This window comes from Equus asinus, chromosome 7, assembly GCF_041296235.1.
Source record: "Equus asinus isolate D_3611 breed Donkey chromosome 7, EquAss-T2T_v2, whole genome shotgun sequence".
NCBI classification, from domain to species: Eukaryota; Metazoa; Chordata; class Mammalia; order Perissodactyla; family Equidae; genus Equus; species Equus asinus.
In genome coordinates, this window is record NC_091796.1 from 97793219 (window position 1) to 97806627 (window position 13409).

Here is a 13409-nt window from a genome sequence, read left to right on the forward strand (position 1 = left end):
GTGGTTCCTTTCAATGTATTTAATCATTCTAAGCAGAGGGATCTTATTCTAAATTTCAAATATTTGCCTGTAGATGTTCATAAGAATTTTTGCTGTAGAAAATAGGTATATCTTAATACTTATTAAAATCTAATCAAAATCGTTTTGTCCACACTGCTAAAACGCACCTCTCACACTGTATTCCAGTTTTGTCTCACGGGCAGCATAAACCCTGGGATAAATATCTTGTCAGTGGATTGTATCTATCTTGTTCATCTTTCTGAATCCAAAAACTGGCTCAACTGAAGTCGGGTGGGTGGGTGCTGGACCAAATCGTGTTTTCCTCTGCAGACAAAAATCTCTTACAAACAGGATTTCATGAGTTGAGAGGGGAGGAAAAAATAGCCGCTCCTTCGTCGTGTCATCTCTCTGGGTGACCCTCTTGGCTGATCCAGATGAAGAACTTATTATATACAGTAAACTCTCAGGCCACGAAAATACATTTTAACCACTGAAAATGAAGGAATCAGACCTACTTAAATGTTTTCACCATCTGGGAAAATAACACCCCAAGGGCCAAGACAGTTACCTAAGAAAATTTCTAAGTACGTTCCCCAGGCCTGAGACGCAACAGGTAGGTGGATCTCCTGCCAATTAGGACGTGTTATGATTGGCACACCCGTGTGAAACTCTAAAACTGCAGTTTAATGGAAATGCTGGCTGTCATCCCCAAAGTACATTTCAAGGAATCACAAGACTTCAGAATTAGAGGCAGCTGAATGGAAGTTTTCATAAGTCTTAAACTTAGAAGATTAGGTGGTAACTCAAGGACTTTTGCAGGTGTCTCAGCTCTTAATCCCGCGCCCCCTCCACCACACAACGCCTCATTCTTCAGGACCTGATGGAGCAGGACAGAGCAGGGTTCATATGACAAGCTCCGGGCCCAGCTTGGGGATGGAGCAAAGCTGACCAGGGGCAGGCGTGACAAGCCCAGATATCTGAGTCCAAGGGAGCAACCAGCCCCACTCGACTTCAGGGAAGCACAATGCTGTGATTCAAAGAACAAGCTTATCCCCAATCTTGTGAAAACAATAACATCCGACTATTCTCAAGAAGTGGGTGAAGCCAACAGCTTTTCGGGTTCTGGGAGCCTCTGTAACTGTTTCCCAAATGTTTTGAGTTTGGCTTTACAGAACACGCTTTGCCCCAGGGTGTTTTTCCCTTAATTTTGAGGCCCAAGTGTATTTTAAGGTAAATTGATCCCACATGCTTCTGATTCATTTACACTGAACTCATCAGACCGTGTTTGGAAAGAGCCATCTGAGGTCCAAGAAGCCCTTTGAGCCGGGTTTTACAAGTCTCTCTGCGCCTTTTTTCTTAGAAGCAGGAAGCCACATTTTGCCACAGACAAATAAAAGGCAAGCCCTAGAGACTCGGGTCTGGTTCCAAACGTGGCACCTCTGAAACCAATGGGTCCTCAAGTCACCAAGACAAAGCCTCCCATCCTTCTTTTTCAGAAATGAAGGGAAACCTTACCCTCGTGCTGTGTTGGACCTTGAGTCAGTAATTGGGAGCTGCTGAGGGCAGAGCTCACGTAAACTTTCAGCCTTCCTAACTCACACTCGCTCCTGACACCTGAGCCTCCCCATGCAAGGGGAGCCCCAGGCTCACGGCCACCTTCTGCTCTTTGCAGAGAGCTGAGCTGGGCCCGCTTGACAGCAAATCTGTAGGAAATTGTCTTTTCTCTTCCAAGCTAGGAAGCTGGGACGTCCTGAGCCATTTGATGTTGATTTTATTCTTAACATCACTGGGACCTGGCTGAAGGGGCACAATGGGAAATGGTTTGGATGTGCACAGTTTTAGTTGGAGAAAAAAATAACCAAGCCAGCAGCAGAGTTAGGTGTGCAGAGTGGGTGTGAGAAATGCTCTCTGGGTGAGGGAGCTGAATATGCTATTCCCTCTACTGAAGAACCACCTATTAAGGATCTATGAAACCTCTATTAACCCTGAGAATCCAGGGCACAGTTCCCGGCACATAGTAGGTCTTTAAAAAGTATACCCCCCCCAATAAATAGAATGGGAGCATCCACAGATCTATGCCGTAGACCCAACTTCGGCCATCAGGGAGTGTGCCTTCGCTTTCTGAAGCCTCAGGTGGACTCCTGGGATGGAACACAAGGCAGCTGTCTCCACCTGTTCCCTAGTCTGTGACTCGCACTATGAGCTCTCTTTGCGCCTGCCTGGGGTTCTAAGACTTGAAGGAAATCCGGAGTCCCTGATCAGGAAAAGATGTTGAGGGCAAGGTGGTCAGGGCCACAATTGTCCCCCTCTCTTTACAGGATTTATAAAAAAAAAAAGCACTCTCGACTCCAGCTATTAGAGTTTTCAGAAAAATCCCGATGCCTGGGCCGTACCTAAGATGAACTAAACCGGAATCTCTGGCGCCGAGGCCCAGGAAATCAGCTTTTGTCTTAAAACGCCACAGTTATCCCGCTGTGCCGTCAGGGGTGAGGATCACTGGTTTAAAGTAACTTGGGTGCATTCCCGTCCTGGAGGAGTCCCTGAAAAGAATCCACGTAACAGAGAGACTGTTCGTTGTTTTCTAATCGAACGACATATGATGCAGGGTTAATGCTTCCCCTACCTTCAGCACCCCCGTTTCTTTCCCCGCCCTCCCCCGCATCATCTGCCCGAGGTATAAATCATCATCGAGTTCTCCAGAGAGCTTTTGAGGCTGGCACACAGCAAAAGGGTTTCCAGTGAACTAGAACCAACCCCCAATGCTAACTCATCTATGATGTCAAAATGAACCAAACACAACATCTCTTCGAATATTTAATCAGTTTCGAGACCTCTGCCTTCCAACCCAGTTGGATAAAAATTCCAAAGAAAGCGTGATGAAGGGGTCTTCAAAGGAAACGTTGGGCTAAAATGGAGAGAAGACTGGGCTTGGGAAGACAGACCATAGCATGTGTCTTAAGGCCTTTTGAAGGCATTCTAATACTTATTTAAAAAAAATACTCAAAATGAACAAGGAAGGATTAAACAGTTATACAAATTTAAGGACAACTAAAACTCCTTTTATGGCTGAAAAGACCAGACATGGTTTTGAAATAGACTCTTTAAAAACCCTTAGATCCTGCCGTGGTTTCTTTCCATCGCCTTCTCTGTACAGACAAGAAGCAAATTAGCTACCCAGCATCCCCAGGAGCTCTTTGGGCCTTGGCAAAGCAGCGATCAGCGAGAGAGAGAAAGAAGGCGTGGAAAAGGCGACAGGAAGCTGTTCACAGTCTTTGAATGTGGACTCAGACTCCAGCAAACCTAATCTATTCTTTTTGAAAAATATGAAAATATACTGAAGTCCCTAAAAAAACCACCGTCGATCTCAGGTCAGCGTGCCAATGATAATACGTTTCAATAACTGCATCGTAGGAACCGGGGGGAGCATGTCCTTCAGAGTGACAGATGTACAATAACACAGGTGGGGTCAGGACGTCCGCACTGACTCCTCGGGGAACGTTCAGCAGGAAAGGCGTCACGTCTGTCTCGCTCTCATCCTCCCTCTGTTTCTTCTCTTCTCCTGTCCCTTGGTGCTTGAGAGGCAGTGTCGGGGGCGCCAGCCCGGGCTCAGAACGGGTACTGCGACACGTATATCCGCAGTCGGATCACGGAGCTGCCTCTGAAGTTGATGACGGTGTTGACGGTGATCATTTCCAAGTCCAGCTGTATGTCCCGGGGCCCTTTGATGGGGCGTGTCATCACCAGGGTGGCACTGATGGGGCCCGTTTGCTGTGGACAGAGCCGAGAGACCAGTTAGTGAAGGCCTGACTGAACTAAGGGGGCAACTGAGCTTGACCCGGAAAGCTGTCGAGCAACGGCAGAGAAGGTAAGAAATGAGGAAAGTGGACAGCTGTCCATCAGGAGAGGGGGCCTCCCGCACAATCCCCAAAGCAGAAGGCCGGGTGTCTGGCCTCTGCAACCTCAATCAGGGCACTCGCCCTTGCCCACAGCAGTGGAACTGGCATCCGCTTGGTGCCATGCTGTTCTCCTGGCTTTGCCCCTGCTCCACCTGGATCTTTCCTGCTAACCCTTCAGGTCTCCCCTGAAACATCACTTCCTCAGAGGAGCCTTCCCTGATTCCCCCAATCTCAGTTGGGGCCCCCTGTGACCCTCTGCCACTACACCCTCTGCTTTGCACAGGCTGGAAAGTACTTATTACCATGCGTCATCGTCTATTCCATTTTCTTGGTCCGTGTCTGACGGCTAGGTCCCACTAGACTATGAGCTCCATAAGAGAAAGGACCAGGGTCAGATATTTTACCTCCAAATCCCCCTTAGAATCCAGCGTGGTGCCTGACAAACAGTAAGTGTTCAGTAAATTTGTCTGGAGTGAAAGAATGAATAATGGATCAAATTAACTGTGTGACTTAGGGCTGTCACTTCACCTCTCTGGGCCTCATCCCTAAAATGAGGGTTTGTACCAGATCAGTAGCCCCCAAGTCAACAGCCCCCAAAGCACCTAGGACATTTTTTTTAAACTAACAATTCCAAGGGGCCCATTCCAAGATTTTCTGCTTCCGTGGATTTCTGGCTGAGGCCCGGGGAAAGTGTCATTTGTTTATGAGCCTCGAGGTGGTTCCGGCGTGCAGGCCCTGCTGGAGCTCCCGTCTAGACACTGGAGTCACTTTCCGCTTGACCATCGGTGATCACACCACCATGGTCCTAATACATTTATGTGAGCTCTTCTCCACTGAGTCACTTTCTAAAACTTTCGAGGAGGTGGGGAGAGGAGACTGACATCGTCTGAGCACCCACCATGCGTGAGGCACTCTTGCAGCCACTTTTATGTACAGGTGCTTAGTTAATCCTCATCAAAACCCTAAAAGGCCTTGCACTCAAAGTGGGGCCCCTGGACCCAGCATCAGCATCGCCAGGGAGCTAGTCAGAAATGCAGCATCTCAGGCCCCACCTCAGACCTACTGAGCCAGAATCTGTAGCTTAACACAAGACCCGGGTGATTCACGGGCACGTGAACAACTGCGAAGGGCTGATCTAAAAGCCCAGGACCCAGTCTGGGGACCCTGGATGCCATACTAAAGGTGCATCTCATTATTTCCCCATTTTATAAACAGGCAAACTGAGGCCCAGTTAGTTTAAGTAATTGCTTAGGGTCTCCCAATTAATCGAGATCAGAGCCAAGGGATCCTATTTGGGTCTTTCTGTCTGACCCCCAGCCCCAAGCCATTTTCACTGCACAATTATCAGAAGAGACTGGTGTGTGTTTTAGTTCTCCCTAGCACTGCCCTTAAGGAGAGATGCTCAGGGGTCAGTGCAACAGCCAGATAGCAAGCTTTGAAGAGGAATTAGCATGAGGGAACAAGGAGATGCTGGACAATCGCTTCCTACAAGTGGCAGAGCCCAGCATTGCGCCCAGAAACTGAAAGCAACAAGCTCTGCAAATTCAAGAAAGAGGGCTTGTTTAAAGCCACACCAGGTAATTTATCTGTCTCCATAAAGGGAGGGCTCCCCATAAAGTTCATCCTGAAGAGCTGCCACAGGTATGTCAAGGGCGGGACGGGCAGGTAGGTACTGGCCAGGTATTGGGACCTCCCCTGTCCGCTGGGCTATCAGCGGCCTGACAACCACGCCATTTCCTCTTGGCATCAGCTCCCTCTGTTCCCGTCAGCATCAGTGCAATTGGCACCTCTGCACACAGAGGATCGCTCAGACTTCCTTGTCATCTCTTGCAAAACTTTGCAGCTCTGGGCCAGGACTTCATGGGTACAGCCACACAGGGAAATGCCCACAGCATTTACATAGACAAATATCCACCAGCTTTCCCTGTTCACAGGAATAAAGGCCAAGGGTTGAAGACTGAGCCGTGGGCAGCCTTCTGGAGGGAGATCCGAAGAGCCTGGGAGGGGGAATGGAAAAAGTGGAAACTTCCAAGTTGTTCCTTTGGGCTTTCCTGGTAAAATTCTCCAGAGTATGAGAGGATCGTTGCCTCTCCCACTTGGAAGTAACCGTTAGAGGTCAGGAAGTCCGATCTCCACCAGGGTCAGATCTGCAGCAGCCTGAGAGAGACCTGCCCACAAGCACGTGGGAGGACACGAGTGCCTGCCAGGACAGCAGAGCCAGCCACCTCCAGTCCTCCCTAGGCTTTTAGGGCAGAGAAAGGGCATTAATTAAATAGGCCCCCCCAAGGCCCCTGGTCATTGGTGGACTTGGTAGTTACTGGTGCAAAATGATGATGGTGGTGACGGTGATGATGGTGATGGTTGATACCAGGCATTTGGCTACAACCTTTAACACATCTGTTATTTAATCCTCATAACCCCACAATGTAAGTAGGTTAAGCACACTCCATAACGTCACAGAACTAGCACATGGTACTAACAGTGCCGGATTCCAAAAACCATGCTTCTAACCACCGTGTTCTGTAATAAGGTCTCAGTACCTCTCAACTTCCTGAGCGTCCCACCACACTTACTCAACCTGAGAACCACGACTGTGCGTTGCAAATGTCTGCCTGGTCGTCTGCCCCTCCCCACGACAGCATGGGTTCAAGGGCAGAGGCCACATCCTGTTTGTTCCTGAACTCTCAGTGTCTGACTCAGAGCTGCCTCTGTACTGGTGCTGAGTTAATGCTGGTGACGGAAGAAGGAACGAGTGACTGAATGCCAGCGGAGCTGACCGCAGGGGCAGCAGGCTGCAAACAGCCCACCGACGTATGCTCCCGCGGACACTCGGGTAGTTCTGAATCAGCTTTCGGGACGGCATTGTCTGACACATGGCAAGCAGCCAGGCAGGAGCAAGTCAGCTTCCCTGGGCCCTGCCACCTGCCCCACGTGTGTCACAGAGTAAACGTACTTTGGCACAGTCTGGATCTCGTGACCCGGCTCCTTCTTCTGGCCCTAATTGTGTCCCCAAGTCACCTGGCCAAAGCCAATCACCAGTCCTCTGTCCAGGGCTCAGAGTGAGACAGACTGCCAACAGGTCTTATGAAAGGGGCGCGTGTGTGCACGTGTGTATGCACCTGTACCTGTGTGTGCATGTGTGCGCTTGCGTGAGTGGGTACACATATAGTGGGTGGGCACATGTGTAAGTGTGCGCTTGCGTGAGTGGGTGCACGTGTGGTGGGTGGGTGCATGTGTGTGTGTGTGTGGCTTGCCTCCCAGGTGAGATGAAGCTCTTCCCAGTGCTTGTAGCACAATCGGTGAGACTCTGGGTGGGAGGGCCTGAATGGCCATTGACTCCCATCTCCCACATGACGCTCCAGTCCCTTAGGCAGCACTGCCAACTTCTCCAGGGCCCGGGAGCTCGCAACCTCCTAACAACAGCAGCAGCAGCGGTAGCAGCAGAAACACTATCAATACAATAAGAACTAATGCTTGTTGAATACTTTCTATTGTTGAGGGGATGTTAAAGTAGACTTTTCTTGTTATCTCAACTTCTGCTGAGACCCTAAAACTAGAAGAGTAGGTGGAAATACCCTACATCCTAAAGAGAAGTGTAAGAGTATACATCGACTTTGTTGGCAGACTGCCTGGGTTTGAATCCTGCTCCGGTGCGTCCCAGCTGTGAGACCTTGGGCACGTTACCTAGCCTCTCTGTGCCTCAGTGCTCTCATCTGTAAAAGTGGGACTGTCCAGCAGGCCCTGTATCACAGGATCGTTGTGAAGATGAAAGGAATGATATATGGAAAGTACTTGGCCCGGTGCCTGGACATGTCAAGCACTGTATAGAATTTGCTGCCAATGCTGTCTGTGTAGTTTCTGTTGCTACTATACAGGACTTGAAAGCAGAGGCCCAAAGCCAGATCTGTTTCTCACACTCCATCACCACCTCCAGCCTATATACATGAATTAAACACACTTACCGGCCCCCTCCTCAAGCAAAAGGGAGTTTCGAGAGGACTTTTCAGAGATGTGGGTACCCCGACGTGTAAAGATGCAGAGAGAAGTCTAGTGAAGAGAGCCCCAGAGCTGCCTGACAGCACGGTGAGGGGCGGGGACTGCAGGGGAACTGGGTGTTGGTGTCCTCAAGGCCCTCGTGTAAGGTCCACCTGCCAGAGTGAGAGCCCCCCAGACCCCCACAGAAAGTCTACTGTGGGAAGCTTTCCCCCAATCTAGCTGCCATTGTATTGTGACAAGGTCTGGCAATGGAAGGAGAATCGTGCAAGGCACTTCTCCAGGGAACATAATTCTTTCAGCAGAATCCTTTGTCCTCCTTTCTAAAGCCTATTACTGATTAACGTCTTCCCTCTGTCCTGGAAGCCTTGTAAAAACAGGCAGAACTAGCAATAAACATATCTCAAAGAACAAACAGCAGCCCCCAAGGATGCGGGGGTCTATATTCCGTTAATTATATACTCACTGTCCTCCTAACTTCTTTGAAGACGCTGAAACTATGTAACCTCTTCCTAAACAATCGATATGTATGCTGCACATCTGGATGTAGACAACCACCTTTGATTATTACCTTTAGTCACGCACTGCCCCTCATCTATTGTTCCCATGACGACAATAGTTAGACCACCTCGTGTGATTTTTTCCTATATAAGTGTACCCTGTCCCTGAAATAAATTGGACTTGCTTGCAACTGCGTCGAGTCTCAGGTCTAGCACTTACACTTTCGCCGACGCCATCTCTCCCGCGGAAACCTGGACTCTGCCGAGGCTGGACCCCGGCAGTCTACGTGGGACATAGCACCAGAAAGAGGGTGGAGAGGTTTGGGGTGGCAGGCGGCCAGCTTGAGGCCCTGTCACCCACCCCAGGAAACAGTCAGTGCTCAGGCGTCAGGGAGACCTCCATAGACCCCACAAAGCATCCCATGAAAGCAAGAGCATTTGCGTCTCCACCCCAGAAAGAGCCTGCTCACAACGGCAACAATCCAGTAAGACCCAAGCCCCCCTAACCACTCCCCTTCCACCATCTACACCCCCCAACCCGGGAGGAGGAGCCAGAGGCAGTTCTGTCCGTGAGGGGAGGGGAGGAGGAAGGCGGTAAGGAGGCCACCGCCCCCCCCTGCCTCTGAGCGGGGATTGAGAGCTGAGAGGTTGAAGTTTCCACTTAAACCAGCTCGGGCTGGACATGGGAGAACAAGACGATTCAGTAATAACTGAAAGTGTCCGTGACTCCCACGGGGTCAACCTGAGCTGTCCCCCTGGTGTGCGCAGGTTTGAGAGAGCAGGGTAAGAAAAAGAAGGCGACTGAGTGTGTCACCCCTACCAGATCCCACTGGTTTGATCAAAACAGTCCTTCTGTGTTCCAGGCACTGTGCAAAGTAGATGATCTCATCTAATCCTAAAGTAAATACTGTGATTATCCCCTCTTTACGGAGGAAATTGAGGCTCAGAAAGGTTAGGTAACATGCCCAAGGTTACCCGGTTGGTGTCTGCAGAGAGCAAGTAAAGCAGCCTGGCTCCAGAGCCCACAGTAGAACAACCGATCTAACTTTTTGGTTTATCTGTATATTCTGATTTTTCTACCTTAAGTCTGTAAAAATAAAATTGTATAAAAAAATAAAAATTTAAAAAAATTTTAAAAAGAATGACTATGCGTGGCCTCCTGCGGAGGGCGCTGCAACTTTGCACAGCTTGGACACGTGAAAGCCCTGCCTTGTCTGGCAGATTTCTCTCTGTCTTCCTGCCCCCGTGCCCTGTGGCTTCACAGGGCCCCACAGCAAGCCCGCTTTCTCTTTCCAGGTGCAGCCCTTGGGACTTTTCAAGACAGGAGCCACCTCCCCATCCTTAAGTTCCTTCAGCCATTCTCAGAGTAGCCCTACATCCGCTCGACACCTGACATCCTCCTCGGAATAGGTACCAAGGAATTAGGGCCCTTCTCAGTGTTCTCAGAGAGGGCACAAGACACAAACAGCTCAGCTTGGTGAGTTTCAAGGGTCCCCTAGTTGCTATGACAATCCAGGCATGAGAGGAAGCTTCTAGGAAGGGCCTTCCGTCCTGTCCACTCCACTTGAGGACAATCTTCTTCCCTCACCATCACTGGGTACCTCTTATAAGTCATCTGTTTGGGTCTAGGGAGATTTTAGTGGTTGGTGACCTGGTAAGTGACATCTTGCCTGGACAAGACCACCTTCTGCAGATCTTCTATTCTACTGAGGGGGAAAAAAACGGAGGCAGGTGGTATCAGTGATGGTATTGTAAATCCCCAAGAGGGGAATCTTTGGGACCCACTTTGTCCGTACAGATGAGAGAGGCCGGACTACAGAATGCCAGTGGGCTAGGCTTACGCTCCCCGGGGCAGCAAGCCCACAGAAGCTCACAGATGTGGGGTTTTGCTGGACAGCCGTTGCTTATGAGTTTGGAGAAAGGACGACATAGACACAGCTCCATCTTATTCATGTTGCAGAAGCTCTCCCCTCAATCCTTTCCACCTTCTTCCGAAGCCCTTGACTCTGCTGGTCCACAGATGTTGGCTCCACAGGCCATGTTATCACATGTGCCCCAGTCCTGCTAGGGGCTTGCCAAAAACGTATTAGAGAGGATACAGACACAAAACCAGCCCCTGGGACCTTTCCTAATTTGTTCTAACTGCTGCTTCTGAGATCCCTCTGTTTTCAGACAATCTCAGCCCGAGGCAAGGATTGGAAGATTCTGCCAGGAGATAGGGAGAGGAGGGACAGAGAGCTCAGCCACGTGGGCCTCTCACAGGCCCCTGGGCCATCTCCCACGAAAGTGGGGAAGCTTCCACGGGCCTATCCTTCTGAGGCCAGCTCCCCACAGAGCCCCTGGAGAATCACATGTTGTACTTGCAAGAAAGGCAGATTCCTGGTGTAGTGGGCTGAATACTGGCCCCCAAAGATGTCCTTGGAACCTGTAAATGTTACCTTATAAGGAAAAGGCATCTTTTCCTATGTGATTAAGTTAAAGGTCTTGCCGTGGGGAGATTATCCTGGATGATCTGGGTGGCCCTAAATGCCATCACAAGTGTCCTTATAAGACGAGGGACATTTGACACACACAGAAGAGAAGGAGGCGATGCAACCACAGATGCAAACACCGGAGGGATGTGGGCACGGTTAAGAAATGCCGCAGCCACCAGGAGCTGGAAGAGAGCAGGACTGGATTCTCCCCTGGAGCCTCTGGAGGGAGTACAGCTCCGCCAGCACCTTGATTTCAGCTCAGGGAAGTGATTCCAGACTTTTGGCTTCTAGGACTGTGCAGGAATAAATTTCTGTTATCTTAAGCCACCAAGTTGGTGGTAATTTGTTACAGCAGCCACAGGAAACTGATCCTCTAGGGCTTACCACCACCTTCTGCAATGGATTCTCGGGAGAGGAACTCTGGAATGCGCTTCTTGGACAAGCGCTCAAATTCACATTGAAATGTGAAACACAGCTCTCTAAGCCAGTGGTCCTTACGGAGGGGTGACACCCCAGAGGTAGCAGGAGACAAAGCTCAGCAATACAAATGGCACAGTATTATTTATACGTAATTTACAAATAGGCAAATATATTTTAGGATGTGTGCTCTATAATTTTTTACTGATATGGGTAAGTCAGTGCTGTCTGATCAAACTTTCTACCATGATAGAAATGTCCTCTATCGGAGCTAATACAGCAGCCACATGTGGTTCTTGAGTACTTGAAATGTGGCTAGTGCCATGGGAGAACCTAATTTTTAATTTTATTTAACTTTAGTTAGTTTAAACTTAAACAGCACAGTGAGTACTGTGTTGGAGAAGGCCAGCCGAGCCCACTTCCATGAGGCATGCCTTTGCACCCACTGCAATATAAGGATGACAGCAGAGATATGGGGATGCTATGTTCACTGCTGTATTCTCAGTTTCTAGAAGTGCATAGAAGGTACTGATAAATATTTGTCAAATTAGCAGATGGATAAATGGATACGTGAATGCCTCTCCCACAGAACAGCAGGAGGAAAGAACCTTACGATTGCATCTTGGGTTAACTTATCACACAGAGGAGCCTCAGATCCTGAGGCTGACAGAGGACACGCATCTTTCACAAGGCCACATAGAAAGTGACAAGAGCTAGAACCTTGCAATTCTGACTCCCACCCACTCCCTTCTTCTCTCTTCACACCCACCCCTCCTAGCTGCCTCCTGACCTGTTTCTAGAAGCACGTGCCAGGCTACACAACACAATGCATCATTAAAGATAGTGACCATCACTTGCCACCCTTTCTTACCCGCATATAGAATTCTCTGCCCTCGTTCCCAGACTTGATCTGGAAAATGTAATAAGCCCCAGGGTAGCGGGTCGTTGCTTGCATTTGGAAGATGTCGGCAGGAACGGAGCGTCCAGACACCACATCCATATCCCGGTACAAGATGGTGAAGGGCTGGTCCCTGCAGCCAGGGTTCTCAGCAGGACACATGCAGCGGCTGTGGGGAAGGGAAATCGTGCGAGATTGTGGTAAATCCTTTCCAGATGCCAGTTGTACCTACTTCCTCACTTAAAACACTGAAAAGGAGGCTGCCCCATTTTTATCATCCAAATGCCGTAACTATAGACCCTCTCTGCTCCTGGCTCTCATCTAAAAACTCTCCAGCATGCAGGTGAGCTCTCTGCTTCCTAGAGAATGGCCTAGTCTGGATAAGCAGATATTCTTGCTCCTAGAGCATAAATCTTGGACGTCTGGTTTTCAGAACACTGGAACATTCTCTACCACCCTTTACATTTGTCATGTATTTAGCTGATGAAATGCACCACTGGTTGCATAGCCCTTCACTTCCCCAGACACACATACTCAAGAAATTTCAAAAGTGAGAAATTGTATTAGATTAACGGGTCTTGGGTGGTCCTTTTACATTCTCTATTGCACTTAGCCCAGTCTGCGTGGAACATAATTTAATCTTTTCCATTCGATAAACAAGAGCTCAGAATTCACTATGTATAAGACACAATGTTAAGACACCTTGGAATTGAAATGATTTGTAAGATACTGACCTTGAATAGTTCCCCTGCCAATAGGAGAAATAAATCATAGACACAAATAACTCTAATACGAAGCAGCTAATACGAAATGCTAGCAACGGCATCATCATAATATAGAATCAGTGACTCATCACCAAGGAATGCCTGTTGCAGACACCCCTGATTTATCCCTAGCCGGCGCCCATCTCTCACCTCATCCCCGAGGCTCCCCATAGGGGTCAGAGTTCACAACAGGATGAGGACCTGCGTCACCATATGCCTGGGTGGCCAGAACTGGGAGTCGGCCTTGTCATGTTTCTGTCGCTCTCCCCTAACTTCCAATCTATCTTCAAAACCCATCGATTCTATTTCCAAAATACGGCCCAAATCCAATCATTTCTCACCGCCTCCACTGTCACTGTCACTGCATATTTAGGCCACCACCACGTCTCACCTGGACCTCTGTGATGTCCCCCCAACAAGTCTCCTCTCTCCAATCCATTACACAGCAGCCCGAGGGCCCTTTGTCA

General features: G+C 49.3%; 1 protein-coding gene across 2 annotated transcripts in view; it reads right to left on the minus strand.

Annotated features, from left to right (window-relative positions):
* Window positions 1–2801: 2801 nt before the first annotated feature.
* FBLN5 (fibulin 5) overlaps window positions 2802–13409 on the minus strand; it is a 74588-nt gene continuing 63980 nt past the window's right edge. For both annotated transcript variants that reach the window (XM_014832123.3, XM_014832122.3), the window contains exons 10-11: window positions 12152–12347; window positions 2802–3768 (exon numbers count right to left, since the gene is read on the minus strand). In XM_014832123.3, coding sequence (XP_014687609.1) covers window positions 3607–3768; window positions 12152–12347 — 358 coding nt within the window. In that variant the 3' untranslated portion in view covers window positions 2802–3606. The remainder of the gene's footprint in view (window positions 3769–12151; window positions 12348–13409) is intronic.